Source organism: Ambystoma mexicanum, chromosome 9 (assembly GCF_040938575.1).
Source record: "Ambystoma mexicanum isolate Mex_15411 chromosome 9, UKY_AmexF1_1, whole genome shotgun sequence".
In the NCBI taxonomy this organism is placed as follows: domain Eukaryota; kingdom Metazoa; phylum Chordata; class Amphibia; order Caudata; family Ambystomatidae; genus Ambystoma; species Ambystoma mexicanum.
The window spans coordinates 547,178,938-547,193,136 of NC_090931.1; the positions used below are offsets into that span (position 1 = coordinate 547,178,938).

General features: G+C 47.6%; 2 protein-coding genes across 6 annotated transcripts in view; one reads left to right on the top strand and one right to left on the bottom strand.

Annotated features, from left to right (window-relative positions):
• VMP1 (vacuole membrane protein 1) overlaps positions 1-3,371 on the bottom strand; it is a 1,390,334-nt gene extending 1,386,963 nt beyond the window's left edge. Inside the window, exon 1 of one of the 3 annotated variants that reach the window (XM_069615110.1) lies at positions 3,218-3,371. The gene's annotated coding sequence lies outside the window, so the exon portion shown is untranslated. The remainder of the gene's footprint in view (positions 1-3,217) is intronic. The other 2 variants (XM_069615112.1, XM_069615113.1) reach the window with 2 other exon arrangements.
• Positions 3,372-4,127: 756 nt separating this feature from the next.
• PTRH2 (peptidyl-tRNA hydrolase 2) overlaps positions 4,128-14,199 on the top strand; it is a 74,178-nt gene continuing 64,106 nt past the window's right edge. The window contains exon 1 of one of the 3 annotated variants that reach the window (XM_069615117.1): positions 4,128-4,188. Coding sequence is in view for 1 of the 3 variants with exons in the window: in XM_069615116.1 (XP_069471217.1) it covers positions 4,266-4,277 (12 nt within the window). In the remaining 2 variants the exon portion in view is untranslated. Of the gene's footprint in view, positions 4,278-14,199 lie in introns of all 3 variants that reach the window. The other 2 variants (XM_069615116.1, XM_069615115.1) reach the window with 2 other exon arrangements.

Below are 14,199 nucleotides of genomic sequence, written 5' to 3' on the forward strand. Positions count from 1 at the left end.
CACTTTCATTGGTGCAGGGCTTGAGAACAGTTAGTGGCACTAACCCAGTCCGTTCTCCTCCTCCACAAATAACACTATATTGAACCAGTTGATATCAGTGACAGGCAAGGGCCATCTGGTACACCTGAAGTTGACAATTAACCGGTCTGTCGCAACGCCATACTAAGTCTCAGGCTATGATTTTCTTTTAACATTGTGAATCTTTTGATTGATGAAACGTCTCCTTATACAGAACTAAATTGATGGGTCAAACATACAGGACACTGCACTGTGCAACATTGAGTGCACCTATGTGCACAGAGCCTTGCACAGAAAACTATTTTCAAAGCCTTTATCTTATCTGTTTATTTATGTCCATTCATGCAGCTAACCTTTACATTTTATAGGCACTCATCTCACTGATGTCTTACTTTAGCAGTACACAAAAATGCAGGGTTCGAAATTGCTTGGAGCCATTTAGCTCCTGGGTATAGCCTAGAAGAGACTGATTAGCTTGACACAAACCGCTACCAGGAGCTACTTTTGACTCCCCAAGCCAAATGGTGCTAAACGTATCCGATGTACACTATGTGTCTAGGTAAACTGTACAAAGGTAGTTTATGAAACCTCTAGGAGACATTGGATGCACGAATGGCCATAGGTATTTGACAAAAAACAGCAGCATGGAGAGCGGGGTGTGGCAGCAGAGGTAGAAATGTTGTGGCAGTGATTGGTGTGATAACATACATATGTACTAACGAGGTTATGGATGCAGTAGGCAAGTTAGTTAATTACTAATCGAGACGTAGCAAAACAAAAACTGAAAGGAAAAATGTACAGAGGAAATTATTGGGAAAGCAATATAAATTTGAAAAATGTGATGCAACATTGCAAGAGACTGCGAATAATCAACCAACTCTACAATACGGTGAACGAGAAGAGCGGTGCAATAGAAAAAAGGGTTATGGCATGTGCATGCCAAAGTTTATAAATTAAAAAAATACAAGTTCCACCATCTATCTGGCAATTCGGAGTAGCTATTCTAACATGTATGCTATACAAAATTAGCATTTATTTTACTGTTGAATGTTTTAATCATCCATTAAACCTGCAACATCTTGAGAACTCGTATGAGACTTTGCTTTAATAGCTCCTGGTCACAATCAGTAACTTCTGGTCAGGGAAATATTTTCACACGCAGGAGCTACTTCCAGCTCGTGCTTCATGAATTCCAATTGCAACCCCTGAAAAATTGTATTATTGCTCATTTTAAGTCATGGGTATTGAAAAACGTCTGGTGATATTAAAAATACGGAGTACAAAATAGCTGATCAAGAACAATTTAATTAGCAAAGTCTGCTAATTTTTTTTAATGAATTAATACTTTGTCAAAGCCGTGCTTATGTGACATACTCATTGTTGGTTCATTAAAAAAAAAAAAAATCCAACGTGAAGTTTATATAAACTCATTCATTAAAATATTCAATGCCAGCAACGAAAGCTCTTTAAAAAAAAAAAAAAATACACATGGTATTTTATTACATGTATTGCATAACCTGTGTCCATTGAACAAAAAAGGTGGCCTACGAGGACGATAACAGTGAGCAAAGATAACGCTGCAGGTCAGATTTTGAACCATTAATATTTCACATCCTATTTTAAAATGGAGTGTAAAATTACTTTTAGGGTGTAAAAAAGTAGTTACCAAAGGAAGTATTTTTTGCCAATTAAAAATATATTTCAAAAGTAAAACTGATAACTTTTTGTTATGCCTAGTAATTCAAGCAAATACAAGACCATGTGGCCCTTTTCAGATCAGGCAGTAATACTATTCTAGCTCCTTCCTGTTGCACTACTCCAATGGTACCATGGATCTGAAAATAGAAGTGGAACTGTGTGGCTGGAGCAGGGGGGCAGCCTCCTACACGTCCGTTTTGCTATTTATTGTTAAGAGTAGGTTTACTCCCAATTCATTTGTTGGGAGCATGTGTCCGTTTTTAATATAGTAAAAAGGTGATAGTATGCCACTTGTCTTTAATTCTGTATAAAGAAAGGCCTATGCATGGGGGGCCTCACAAAAGCTGAAAGTATCGATCCTAGCGGTGGAGCAGGGAATAATCTAGGGATAGCACAGTCTCTTTACACGGTTCTAGAATTGAATATGCAAGATTTACAAAAAGGAGGTTGAAAAGACCATGGGGGATGCAGGATTTGCTGGATTAGGGCAGGGTACCCTTACAAGGCACAGAAGTGGCGTTCAAGACTTGATAATGATACGTTTTACACTGGAGCAAAGGGTATGAAGTAGAGGTGACTGAGCTAGCCGGATTTCAGTGGGTGGGGATGGTCACAACGACAGTCCTGGATTTCATTTATATAATAGAGTGAGCACTCCCCAACCATGTCGAACACTGATGCCTTAAACAATCTGACAGTTACATCCTTAAAACCTTGGTTTTAGCAATGATTTTGCAAACACATAACACTTTGCATCCATCTTTAGAAATCCATCTTTAGAAATACGAGCTTGGGGTCCTACCCAGCAAACTAACTATGGTATGATGGCTTTAAAAATCAAACAAACTTAAAGTCACAATGGAAGGGGGGGATAACGGAAAGAAAATAAGTGTTCTAAGAGAGACTTGGATACAAATACTTTTTCCAGGCAATGCGACCAATTACATTACGTACATTTTACATATACAGTCTTAAAATCCATGGAAATTGCAGCTCTTCTCATGTTTGCATACACAAAAACATAATCATTTAAATATACGTGCCCCCGTCTACACCCCTGTGTATGGCAAATATGTGTTTACGGATGCTACAGCTTATCACCACAAAGAAATAATACTTTCCAGCCAAAACAGGGAAGCCAGTTTTTCCAAAGAGCATCTTGAGAATTGGAACGGTCTATGGATAATCCAGAACATGAAGCGGTGAGAGTTTGCCCAATTACCCCACAAAGCAAAACCTCATCTCTCGGACAATTAATCAGAACCCTTTACACGAGCTGCATAGATTATCACCCGTATCTATTAGAAGGGTACCCTAACCCTACTCTCCACTCGCCAGCCTTTTCGCCCTTGTGGACCTCCCCTACGTGAGGATGCACAGTAGGAAAAGGAGCCACTGCATTCATCACTAAAATCACTAGGGATTTTGCCTTCCACGTTTCTTGATTTAGGGGGAGAGTGCTTTCTCACAATAACCCTCCCCGCGTTCATCAGCTACTCACCCCCTCCAGCTCTTTCGTTCCTTTGCCTCCCAACTGTTTCTTTCCACCTGACAGTCCACTGTCACTCAGACCGGATACATAACCACCTCATTTCCCCCTTGTGGTCCCGCCCACCGGCCGAAGTGTCAAGGTAGAGTCTAGTTCCTATCCGAGAAACGGACCATAGCAACGGCCCGCCTACTCTTCTTCACGTGATTTACGACGTCATCATGTCACGCCTCGGATACATTTGTGGCAGGTAGTACAACAACCTTTACATTTGTTTCAAAATAAGTACAATTTCGAAAAAATAAGAACAATAAAGTGACTTTATTATGTAATATCAAAATATAATTAAAAAAAATGTGAATCTACGTCAACACGTTTCTTTCATTTAAAACCATGATATAATATATTTTTTCCAATGATGGGCTACCTTAGTTCAGATTTAAATAGGGGGGCTGTACCGCCTGCGCCTTTTATTTATATGACACTTCAAAGAGGGCTGCCGATCTTACAACACAAACTACGGGCACGACACAAAGTGGGGTTGAGACGCTTTGCCCACAGTTGCTGTCTTTCTTTCATGTCTACAGTCAATCATCCCACCCAGTCTAACCAATTGCTGACTGCTGAGACAACCATCTTGAAAAAGAGCACAGGCAGCGCTATTACAGTAACATCTTAACTTGGTCATGATTGTGTTTCTCCGTAAACAATAAAATCACTTTTAAAATGTATAATTGTTTCTTGCATACACATATATATTTTCTGACGTATTCCTATTTTTTTATTAGAATACATCTAATTTCTTTCAAGATTTGCAAAATATTTTTTTTAGAATGGGAATTAAAGTTGTAATGCCTTCTACTCAGATGGACATGATCTCCTCATGAGACGGTAACACGCATTGATCCCGCATGCATGGGAGTGGCAGTCAGTTTACTGTTTGACGGCGCAAAAAGAGATCAGCCACGAACGTAAATTGTGATGTAAGTCCATAGGAAGTAATCTAAAGAAAGAAACGTGGATGGCTGATTATGCAGGAGACTGTGTTGGAGTCTAGAGCATGACAGCAACGGTGAGAGCTGGTTACAGGCTGAGAAAAGACATTTCACACGTTTGTAGGTGCATTTTGAGATGAAGGTAGTGGGGCTTCGGCTTTTTCTTCGGAGAATGAAAGTCCCTTCGTGGAAATGACTTTTCTGGGAAAGTTTGAACATTACTATGGTTCCTTCAGAGTCAGGTTCTTGTCCTGGTAAAAAAAGGTTTAACTCCCCCCCCTCCCCCCCTGTCTGGGATTTTCCGCAGTAGATGATGGTGTTTTCTGTGAATCGTGCATTTTGTGGTGAGGAACGTAGTAGACCAATTATTTTTATAAGATGTTGCAGTGAGTGTTGGTTCCTCATGGCGTGGACCCAAAGATCAATACAATGTTATGTTAACTGATGTTTATACTGCGCACATCACCACCGTAGTGGCCTCGTGGCGCCTAGTCCTGTCCGAAAAGAAAAAAAAAGATTGCGTATTGTGACCTTTCCATGGCGTTACATAGCTCTCAACAATTTTTGTCGCAAAGGCGCCCGATTTTGTTTTTGGCGGATGAGAGCCCATTGAAATGAATGAGCGTGCAGCATGTGAGTTGGGATCTATGGCGTTGTCAGAACTTTGTCTGTGGATGTGATTGGAAAGCGGGATTAGGCAGTAGAACAAACCAATTTGGAGGGTAAAAACAATCGGGAAGAGGGGTGTGGGATACGAGTTTGGCAGTAGGGTTGTTGGTTTCTTAACTGTGGTTAGCTAGTGTATGCATGTGAGCATTTCTAAGGAATGTGCAGCTAAATTTAGAGCAAAATATTGCCTGATGGCAATATGTAGACCCTACAAAGCATGGCACTAGAATGCATTTGGAACGTGGTTGTGTGATGGACTTGAGACGTGTTCGAGAGGGCCTAGCATTGCAGTAGGGGTAGGAGCCGAATACAGCATTTGTCATATGCCAGTGGCACTGCATGTCACCACTAAAAGTGACACGTGCCACTGGCAGGTGTCACATGCCATGCCCCAAAAAAGGTTTCACGTGTCACGGTAAGTCTGTTTCTTCGTTTTTCAAATTATAATCCTCCTTTTAAAAAATAAAAATACGAAGCGCCAATTATAATCCTTCTTAAAAAATAAAGTTGAGAGGGTCCAAGGGGGATTCAAACTCAAGACCTCACGCTTCCCGGACTAGCACCATTAAACACTACGCCTCGTTCCATGTAAGCACCAAATTCTATCTCTAATGTGAACCGTCGCATGGTTCAATGATGCTCTCTTTTTTATTTTAAGTTACATCTTAAACTGCATGTGCGATTCTGAAAGTTTATAGGATAGAAACAATTTACCGAAAGTATTTGCATCTTCTTGCATAATACTAAATTTAAAATCTATTACTGTGTAATGCTTTAAATGTCAAACATGTATTGTGTACATGTTTTCCAAAACAGTATGGACGCAATAGTAAAGTGTGTGTTTGTACATTAATTCATGCGTTTCACATTTGACTGTACGAACTGTGATAAATACAGTATAACCATATCCTACTGATAATATGTATAACTTATATATCAGAGTGTATGCACGATCATGAAAACATCATTTACAAATGTTGCTAAATCTTCCGATTTAAGGCCCAATTAATATAATCCAGCGCAGAAGCAGAGCAAGTGCCGCGCGCCGAGAAGGAGCGTGTACCACGCGTGCACCAGATGTGGCTCAAACCAACGTGGCACGCACATTCATGGTTTTTCCGAGGCATCAGTAGCCGTGGCGCAATGAACACAAGCAGTGCCAGTAACGCCCCCAACACACCCCCTTGCGCAGGTAAAAGCCAGTGAAATGCCCAATACGGCACAAGGCCCGCGCCATCCGTGACCCAGCACACAGCCCCCCCATCGTGATCGCGTTTAAAATCGGAGCGTAACCCGCTCGCACCAGCCGAATCGCGTGAAAAGGCCTGTGCGCAACCCGTCCGCGCCCCTGCCAAATCGCGTACCCTGCTCGCACCAGCCAAATCACGTGGGAAGGCCCACGCGTACCCCATCCGCACCCCATTGAACTCACATACCCCGCCCACACCAGCCAAATCGCATGGGAAGGGCCGTGCGTACCCCGTCCGCACCGCAGTAAAATCATGTACCCCACTCGCATTAGCAAAATCGCGTGGGAAGGCCCACGCGTACCCCGTCCGTGCCCTAGCGAAAACACGTACCCCGCTCGCACCAGCCAAATCACGTGGGAAGGCCCGCGTGCACCCTGTGATACACGCACAACTCCCCTGGAAGCAGACGCCTCCTCACGGGACAGCCAGACCCCAACAGTGGACCACACCCCGCAGGCAGCCCACAGCACATGGGCCCCCCCATCACCCATGACCACACCCCGCAGGCAGCCCACACACATGGGATCTCCACCTTCACCCGTGAACATACCCTGCAGGCAGCCCACACCACATGGCCACCCCATCACCTGTGATCACACCCTGGAGGCAGCCCACACCAAATGGGACCCCCACCATCACCTTCGAACATATCCCACACCACATGGGACCCCCACCATCACCTGTGAACATACCCCGCAGGCAGCCCACACCACATGGGACCCCCACCATCACCTGTGAACATACCCCGCAGGCAGCCCACATCAAATGGGGGCCCCCACCATCACCTGTGAACATACCTGTGTAAGTAAGGCTGCCAATCTTACAACACAGACTACGGGCACAACACAAAGTGGGGTTGAGACGCTTTGCCCACAGTTGCTGTCTTTCTTTCATGTCTACAGTCATCCCACACAGTCTAACCAATTGCTGACTGCTGAGACAACCATCTTGAAAAAGAGCACAGGCAGCGCTATTACAGTAACATCTTAACTTGGTCATGATTTTGTTTCTCCGTAAACAATAAAATCACTTTTAAAATGTATAATTGTTTCTTGCATACACATATATATTTTCTGACGTATTCCTATTTTCTTTATTAGAATACATCTAATTTCTTTCAAGATTTGCAAAATATTTTTTTTAGAATGGGAATTAAAGTTGTAATGCCTTCTAATCAGATGGACATGATCTCCTCATGAGACGGTAACACGCATTGATCCCGCATGCATGGGAGTGGCAGTCAGTTTACTGTTTGACGGTGCAAAAAAGAGATCTGCCACAAACGTAAATTGTGATGTAAGTCCATAGGAAGTAATCTAAACGTGGATGGCTGATTATGCAGGAGACTGTTGGAGTCTAGAGCATGACCTCAACGGTGAGAGCTGGTTACAGGCTGAGAAAGGACATTTCACACGTTTGTAGGTGCATTTTGGGATGAAGGTAGTGGGGCTTTGGCTTTTTCTTCGGAGAATGAAAGTCCCTTCGTGGAAATGACTTTCTGGGAAAGTTGGAACATTACTATGGTTCCTTCAGGGTCTTGTCCTGGTAAAAAAAGGTTTAACTCCCCCTCCCCCCTGTCTGGGATTTTCCGCAGTAGATGATTGCGTTTTCTGGGAATTGTGCATTTTGTTGTGAGGAACGTAGTAGACCAATTATTTTTATAAGATGTTGCAGTGAGTGTTGGTTCCTCACGGCGTGGACCCAAAGATCAATTCAATGTTATGTTAACTGATGTTTATACTGCGCACATCACCACCGTGAACATACCCCGCAGGCAGCCCACACCACATGGGGCCCCCACCATCACCTTTGAACATACCCCGCAGGCAGCCCACACCACATGGGACCCCCACCATCACCTGTGAACATACCCCGCAGGCAGCCCACACCACATGACCACCCCATCATCCGTGACCATACCGCGCAGGCAGGCCCCGCCACATGTTCCCGGCCCCCACCCCAAAACACATTGGACCAACATACAATCACGCAGCACATGCCAACTAAAATGCACCACACGCTTCATCCCTCTGGTGTACCTCAACACCCATCCATTGGTCAAGCTCCCTATGTCATGTGAATCCTAACATCACCCATGCATGCATGTGCACACACATGAACAACATTGGTGAACAGCAGAGACACACAAATGAGTCATGGAGGAGTGAAACATGCACTAAACCGTTGAGACCAGATACCACTTCGATTTCAATGTCAAAAAATTATATTAAAAACATGTAAATAACAAATTAAACATGCATGAACCAAATCAAAAACCAAAAGAAAGCGAAAACCAAAATAAATGTGATGTAAAAAATGAAAGAGTCAAAAATGTGGTCCTTGTCCATTAACGTATGTGCAAATGAAATCACATATTATGTGAAAACCATTCCTTCATGGTTAAAAAAACAGTTCAAATTAAAATCCAAATATTTACAAAGATCCAGGGTCCATGGTCCCAAAACATGTAGAAAAATCCTAAAAATACAATACATAAATAACTATATATAAGATGCAGAGCAAAGTCCAGAAACTCCAAATAAAAAGAAAAAACAAATGAAACCTACTCATAAAGAACTGTATATAAAGGCAGCGGGCTTGTCCATCTCCTCACCATGCTCTCTCATAGTCTCCGCCAGGGCATCATTGAACACTGTGTCCACTTCCAGTAGGCGTGCCTCGGCTTACCGCTCGAGGGCTTGCAGGGACTCCTCCATGCTCCTCTCTAACTCCCTGCTAGTCTCCTCGAGGACCTCTGCCCGACGCAGTGAATTCTCCGCCCTGGCCATGGCTCCTGTGCCCGCTGCTGCTCTGCCCCGATTTGCTGGCCCAACACTCCAACACGGAAGACATCCTTGTCGTAAAGTCCACGTTTGCCTCCTGCCCGATGGCCCATACCTGCCCCTCTGATGATGAACGCCCCGAGTCCTGTTGCATCCTACCCTGAGCCTGCTGCTGCCAAAATGCGTGGTGCCTTTGCCACATGGACAGCCTCCGGGATGATACAACCCGGGGCCGTCGTGCACGTGCCCTGCTGCTTGGTGCCTGCACTTCCTCCATTGCCATAGCTCCTGTTGCTGCGGTGACAACCTCTGCTGATCCTCCTTTGACTCCCGACTGTGGCAGGGATGTGATCTCCACCAGACGGGCTGCCAGGGTTGGGACGGGAACACAGGAGGCCCTGGTGTTATCTGGAGCAGAAGACGGCTGGGAGGACGACTGACGCACAGAGGAGGAAAAGGAGGAGGGGTGGTTGGAGCAGTGGCCAGCACACATACCAGATTTTTGATCAGGAACTGAGCTAGCCAGTTAATGAGGCAACAGACCTCATCTTGATGATGTGCTAGCCCCCGATTGGAAGACTGCACATCATCACGAATGCTGGCTGTACGCCTCAGAATACCAGCTAGCAACGGTTCCACCCTGTCACGAATTGCTTCATCCGCAGGTAGTGGAAGATCCATTTGCGTGGATACATCTGCCACATGCGGATGGGTCCGGCCTGAGGCATGCCCGCAGGTGCATACTGGTGCAGTCGCAGTTCCAGGGACAAGATCAGTCACAGGCCCCTCCAGGCCTCCTCCTCCTCCACCACCACCAACCTGGATGACTCTCCACTGTCTTCTACATCGGACTGCCCCTGTGTGGGCTCACCTGTCCCTCCCACTGCTGAGGTGCCCACAACCAACTTCACCCTCTTGGGCCTCCCCTCAGCAGCTGCGGCCGTTGTTGTGGACGCGGCACCAGTCTCCTCGCTACCGGAAGATAACGGTACCTGGGAGGAGGACTGGGCCCTGCGTCTGTGCCTGGTGGAGGCATCCCTGCTGCGGTGCTCCACATCTCCTTCTCCGCCCTCTTCTTCCATTGTTGCTGTGGATAGGGAAACATAGAACACAAACATCAAGGTACTGAACATATGTGGGTATGTGTGTTTGTCAAAATGCAAATGTACATCAGTGGCAATCATCACCCTCCAATACACACAGGGAAGTGCCATTCACACGCATTCACAAACATGTCTGTCATTCACAACAGACATTCACATCCATGGACAAGGCACTGACACAAGATCATAATTGTGTATTCAGATCACACACATCATGGGACATACACATCTCATTCACACACATCACCTGACAGTCATGAGGCAGGCCATGGAGATATCATGTCACAATGCACTAAAGGGTAAATTGGCAGCGGGAGGCAATCACAAATCAAGAACTCAAGTAACATACGTGCAGAGTGTTGGGCAGCCACACACAATCACTACTCGGACACACGCACATGTACACCATGCATGTCCATGATGGTGACATAAGCACCCATGTGTCACACCTCTCGCATGCCCCAGACCAGCCGCAGGTATGCAAACATGTGTGCGTTGTTACATGACGGTGCGCTTCACGCATTGCAACACAGACGCCATCGATGTGGGACACGCTTGAATGGACTCACATGCAGCACTGTCAGGGACATGCACACAGACATCTGTACAGGAGGCATGCCAGACATAAGTCCAAGGTGCACACTCCAGCGACACGTCAACATGCACATGCACTATGGTGGACAAGAACACATGAACACTTACCAGTCAACTCCAGACGGAGCACCAACTCCAAGACCTGGGGGTATAGTGCTGGGTAGAAGCGCCCCAGGACCCTCATCACGTCGGTGGTGAACTGGCCCGGAACTTCGCTCGATCATCAACTGCCTTGAGGAGGCGTCGGGCCTTGTTGTGGGTCCTGGACTTGAAGTCTTCCACTAAGCTTGTGGACATGATGGTAGTCGCGGGGTGCCACCCCCTCCGCATTGATGGCACCCACGATGTCCCCCCAGATCTTCTTCCGTCCTTCATTGCCGACTTGCGATGGGCCGTGGAAGAGGGCATCATGATGCTCCAGGACTTGCTCCACCAGGATGCCAACTTCCCTGATGGTGTGGTGTCAGACATGGCAACACCCGAGGCAGGTGTGGGTGGGCAAGGTGGTCCTGGGGCTGGGCTGTGTTGGTATGGCAGTTGGGAGTCTTCAGGATCAGCAGAGGTGGTCACAACAACAGGATCACTGGCAATGGCTGATGAGCAGGCACCAAACTGCAGGGCATGTGGGCAGCAGGCACACAGAGTGGGCTGGCAGCAGCAGATGGCTTGTAGGAGTCAGCTCGGGAAGTTGAAGGCAGTTAAATGGCCTTGTAGGCAGGAGCGTGGGTTTTCTGTGTTCTTTTGCGTGGCCGGCTGGAAACAGAGTGACTCCGCACGTGCGGAAACAGTGCGTCAGCGTGTAATCGGAGGAAAGGCCCTAAGCGCGTAAGTTACGAGACACTCGCTGCACTTTGGGCATTGCCGTTCAGTATCGGGTTAAAGGTCTGCATAGGACAACAATGCACTGTATGTGGTTTTCGTGGGGACGGATGCTTGAACTTCATATATTTGTGGGTTCACACGCGAATAGTTCACTACTATGGCAGTGTGTACTTCTTGTTTTGGGAGGGGAGTTGCCTACGCGCACGTGATTTTTTTTTTTTTTTTCCCTCCATTCTACGAGACAGACGGTGAGTTGTGCATGCATTTTTCCCACTGTGGTTGCCCCTTTGTGTCGCGTACCCCATTTTCGAGCTCATAGTAGCCTACGTGTTCCTCGCGTATGCATTTTTTGTGTTGCTGGGTGACACAGCGTATTGCAGGATGTTTTTTACTCGCACGTGGGCTATCGAGGGATGGCATACACGTTGATTTTTGTTTTTGGGGTGCCTGGGCATTGCACAACCTGTTATTTTTTCACCAGGGGTCACATAGAGCCTTTCTGGAGCACAGTGGTACGTTTTCCATCACGTACCCTGCCCCCTCACTCCAATTGCCCAGGACAATTGTTGGCTGCACCTCCCATTGCGCTAGTCCATCAGTGCCATGACTGGGAGGGCAACAAGTGGGAAGGGAGGCAAAGGTGGGCGACGTGGCCAAGGTAGTCCACGTGGGCAAGGTGTCCAGGACCATGCAGGGAGAACTATGCCCCCCACCCAACCGGGGCAGGGAGATGCAGCAGCTGCTGACATACCCAGCACCCGTGGTCCCGGACATGCAGTGCCATCTGCTGTCCAGACCAGCCAGGGTGTGGAAGCTGCAGGGGCAACTGCGGCTACCACTACTCAGGGTCAGCCAGCCTGGACTGTAGTGGTCCCGGCACAGGGACAGGGTGACTCGATGGCCGATTTCCATGCCATCTGCTGTCCAGACCAGCCAGGGTGGGGAAGCTGCAGGGGCAACTGCGGCTACCACTACCCAGGCTCAGGGTCAGCCAGCCTGGACTGTAGTAGTCCCGGCACAGGGACAGGGTGACTCAATGGCCGATTTCCATGTCCCGAAGGCCAAGACACGTGCAGTGCAAGTTCCAGGCACTGGCACCCGGGGATCTGGAGCAGCGGTGTCATCTGCTGTTCACACCGGCCAGGGTCTGGAAGCTGCAGGGGCAGCTGTAGCAACCGGCACTCTGGCTCAGGGTCACCCAGCCAGCACTGGATTGGTCCCGGCCCAGTGTGACTCGGAGGCCAAGTCCCTTGTCAGTAAGGCCAATACACGTGTGGCGCAGAAGCTGACCGTCTGTAGTTACATTGGTGGCTGATTCCATAGGCCAGTCCACCTGTGCTCCAGCCCCTACTGTCCAGAGCGGTAAAAGCCACTCATAGTGTGCACCACCTCACAAGAAGCAGAAGCGATGCTCCAGCGGTACAGGTTAAGACCCCAGACACGGCACAGGAGTCCCACACGTCGAGAAAGAGGAGTTTCTGTGATGATGAACTGGACATGCTCGTGGACTACATGTTGGAACACGGCCGTGGCATGCTGGTGCAGGCAGGGGGCACACACACCTGCTCAGCGTATGACCCACTGGCAGTGCCTCGCGGACCCTATTAGCGCCTTGGGCTATGGGAGGCGCACAGCTGGTGATGTTGTGAAGCGTTGGAATGACCTCTGACACCGAGCAAAAGACAAGCTGGCTGCAAAGTTCGCCTCTACTCTGGTGACTGGTAGTGGGTCACCACCAGAAGACGATGAACTCACTGGACATGAGGAGATCGCTGGTGATTTCATTGCAGCGGAGCAGATCCAAGGCGTGGGAGACCTGCCAATGTATGAGGGAATGTCCGATGAGTGGTGATGCGTGTGTGTACAGGCCATGTGTATGTTGCTTGGGTGATGTGTTATGATTGTCTGCAAGTTCAGGCTACATTGTCATGACTGCCATGCGTGACCCATGTGATGTTGGACTGATACGTGCTTGTTGTCATGCAGACTGCATACAAACCATGTGCTGCACACAGAGGCAATCCTCATCACCACACCTGCTCCCTCCTTCCATGACACTCTCTGTCCAGCCTCTCTTGGCCCTATTCTTGCTCCAACCTGTGGTCGCGGATAGCCTGTGATGATCTTCCACTCAACAGTCGCCTTCTATCGTCACATGACTGACGTCTCTGTGAGGTCACCCTGCAAGTTACTCCTCATCAGAGGCATTTTACCTTTCATCTCCATCCCCCAGCAGCTCATTGACCCTCATTACAACCTTGGCGGAGGACCATGGTGCTATTCGCACCATGGTCCATGCCGCTAAGGTTACGATTCCGCCATGGTGGATGGCGGAATTACCGCCCCATTACAAGGTGAGTGGAGCGGTAATTCCCCATTCACCAATGGCCCCTTCCCCATTCCCATTTTTGCCCCATAGGGCATAATGGGAGTGGGGAAGGCGCTAATTACGGCACCGTAAATTATGGTGCCGTAATTAGCACTAAGGTGGCTTAGCGCCTTGCATTTTAACGCCTGCAAAAAGCAGGCGTTAAAATGTGAAGCGGGCGTTAAGGGTTAACGGCGCCGACGGCGCCGTTAAACCCTTAACGCCTGAGTTGTAATGAGGGCCATTGTCTCCAGAGGACTGTAATTCCTATGGTGGACTACTGCAATGGGCTTTACCAGGATTTCTGTGATTCTAAACTCTTCCCTCTGCAACTCTGCCAGTCCGGGACTGTGTGAAAAGTCCTTTAGGCTTGGTGCAAGGTATCTCTCTAGGACTGTGATGATGGCACA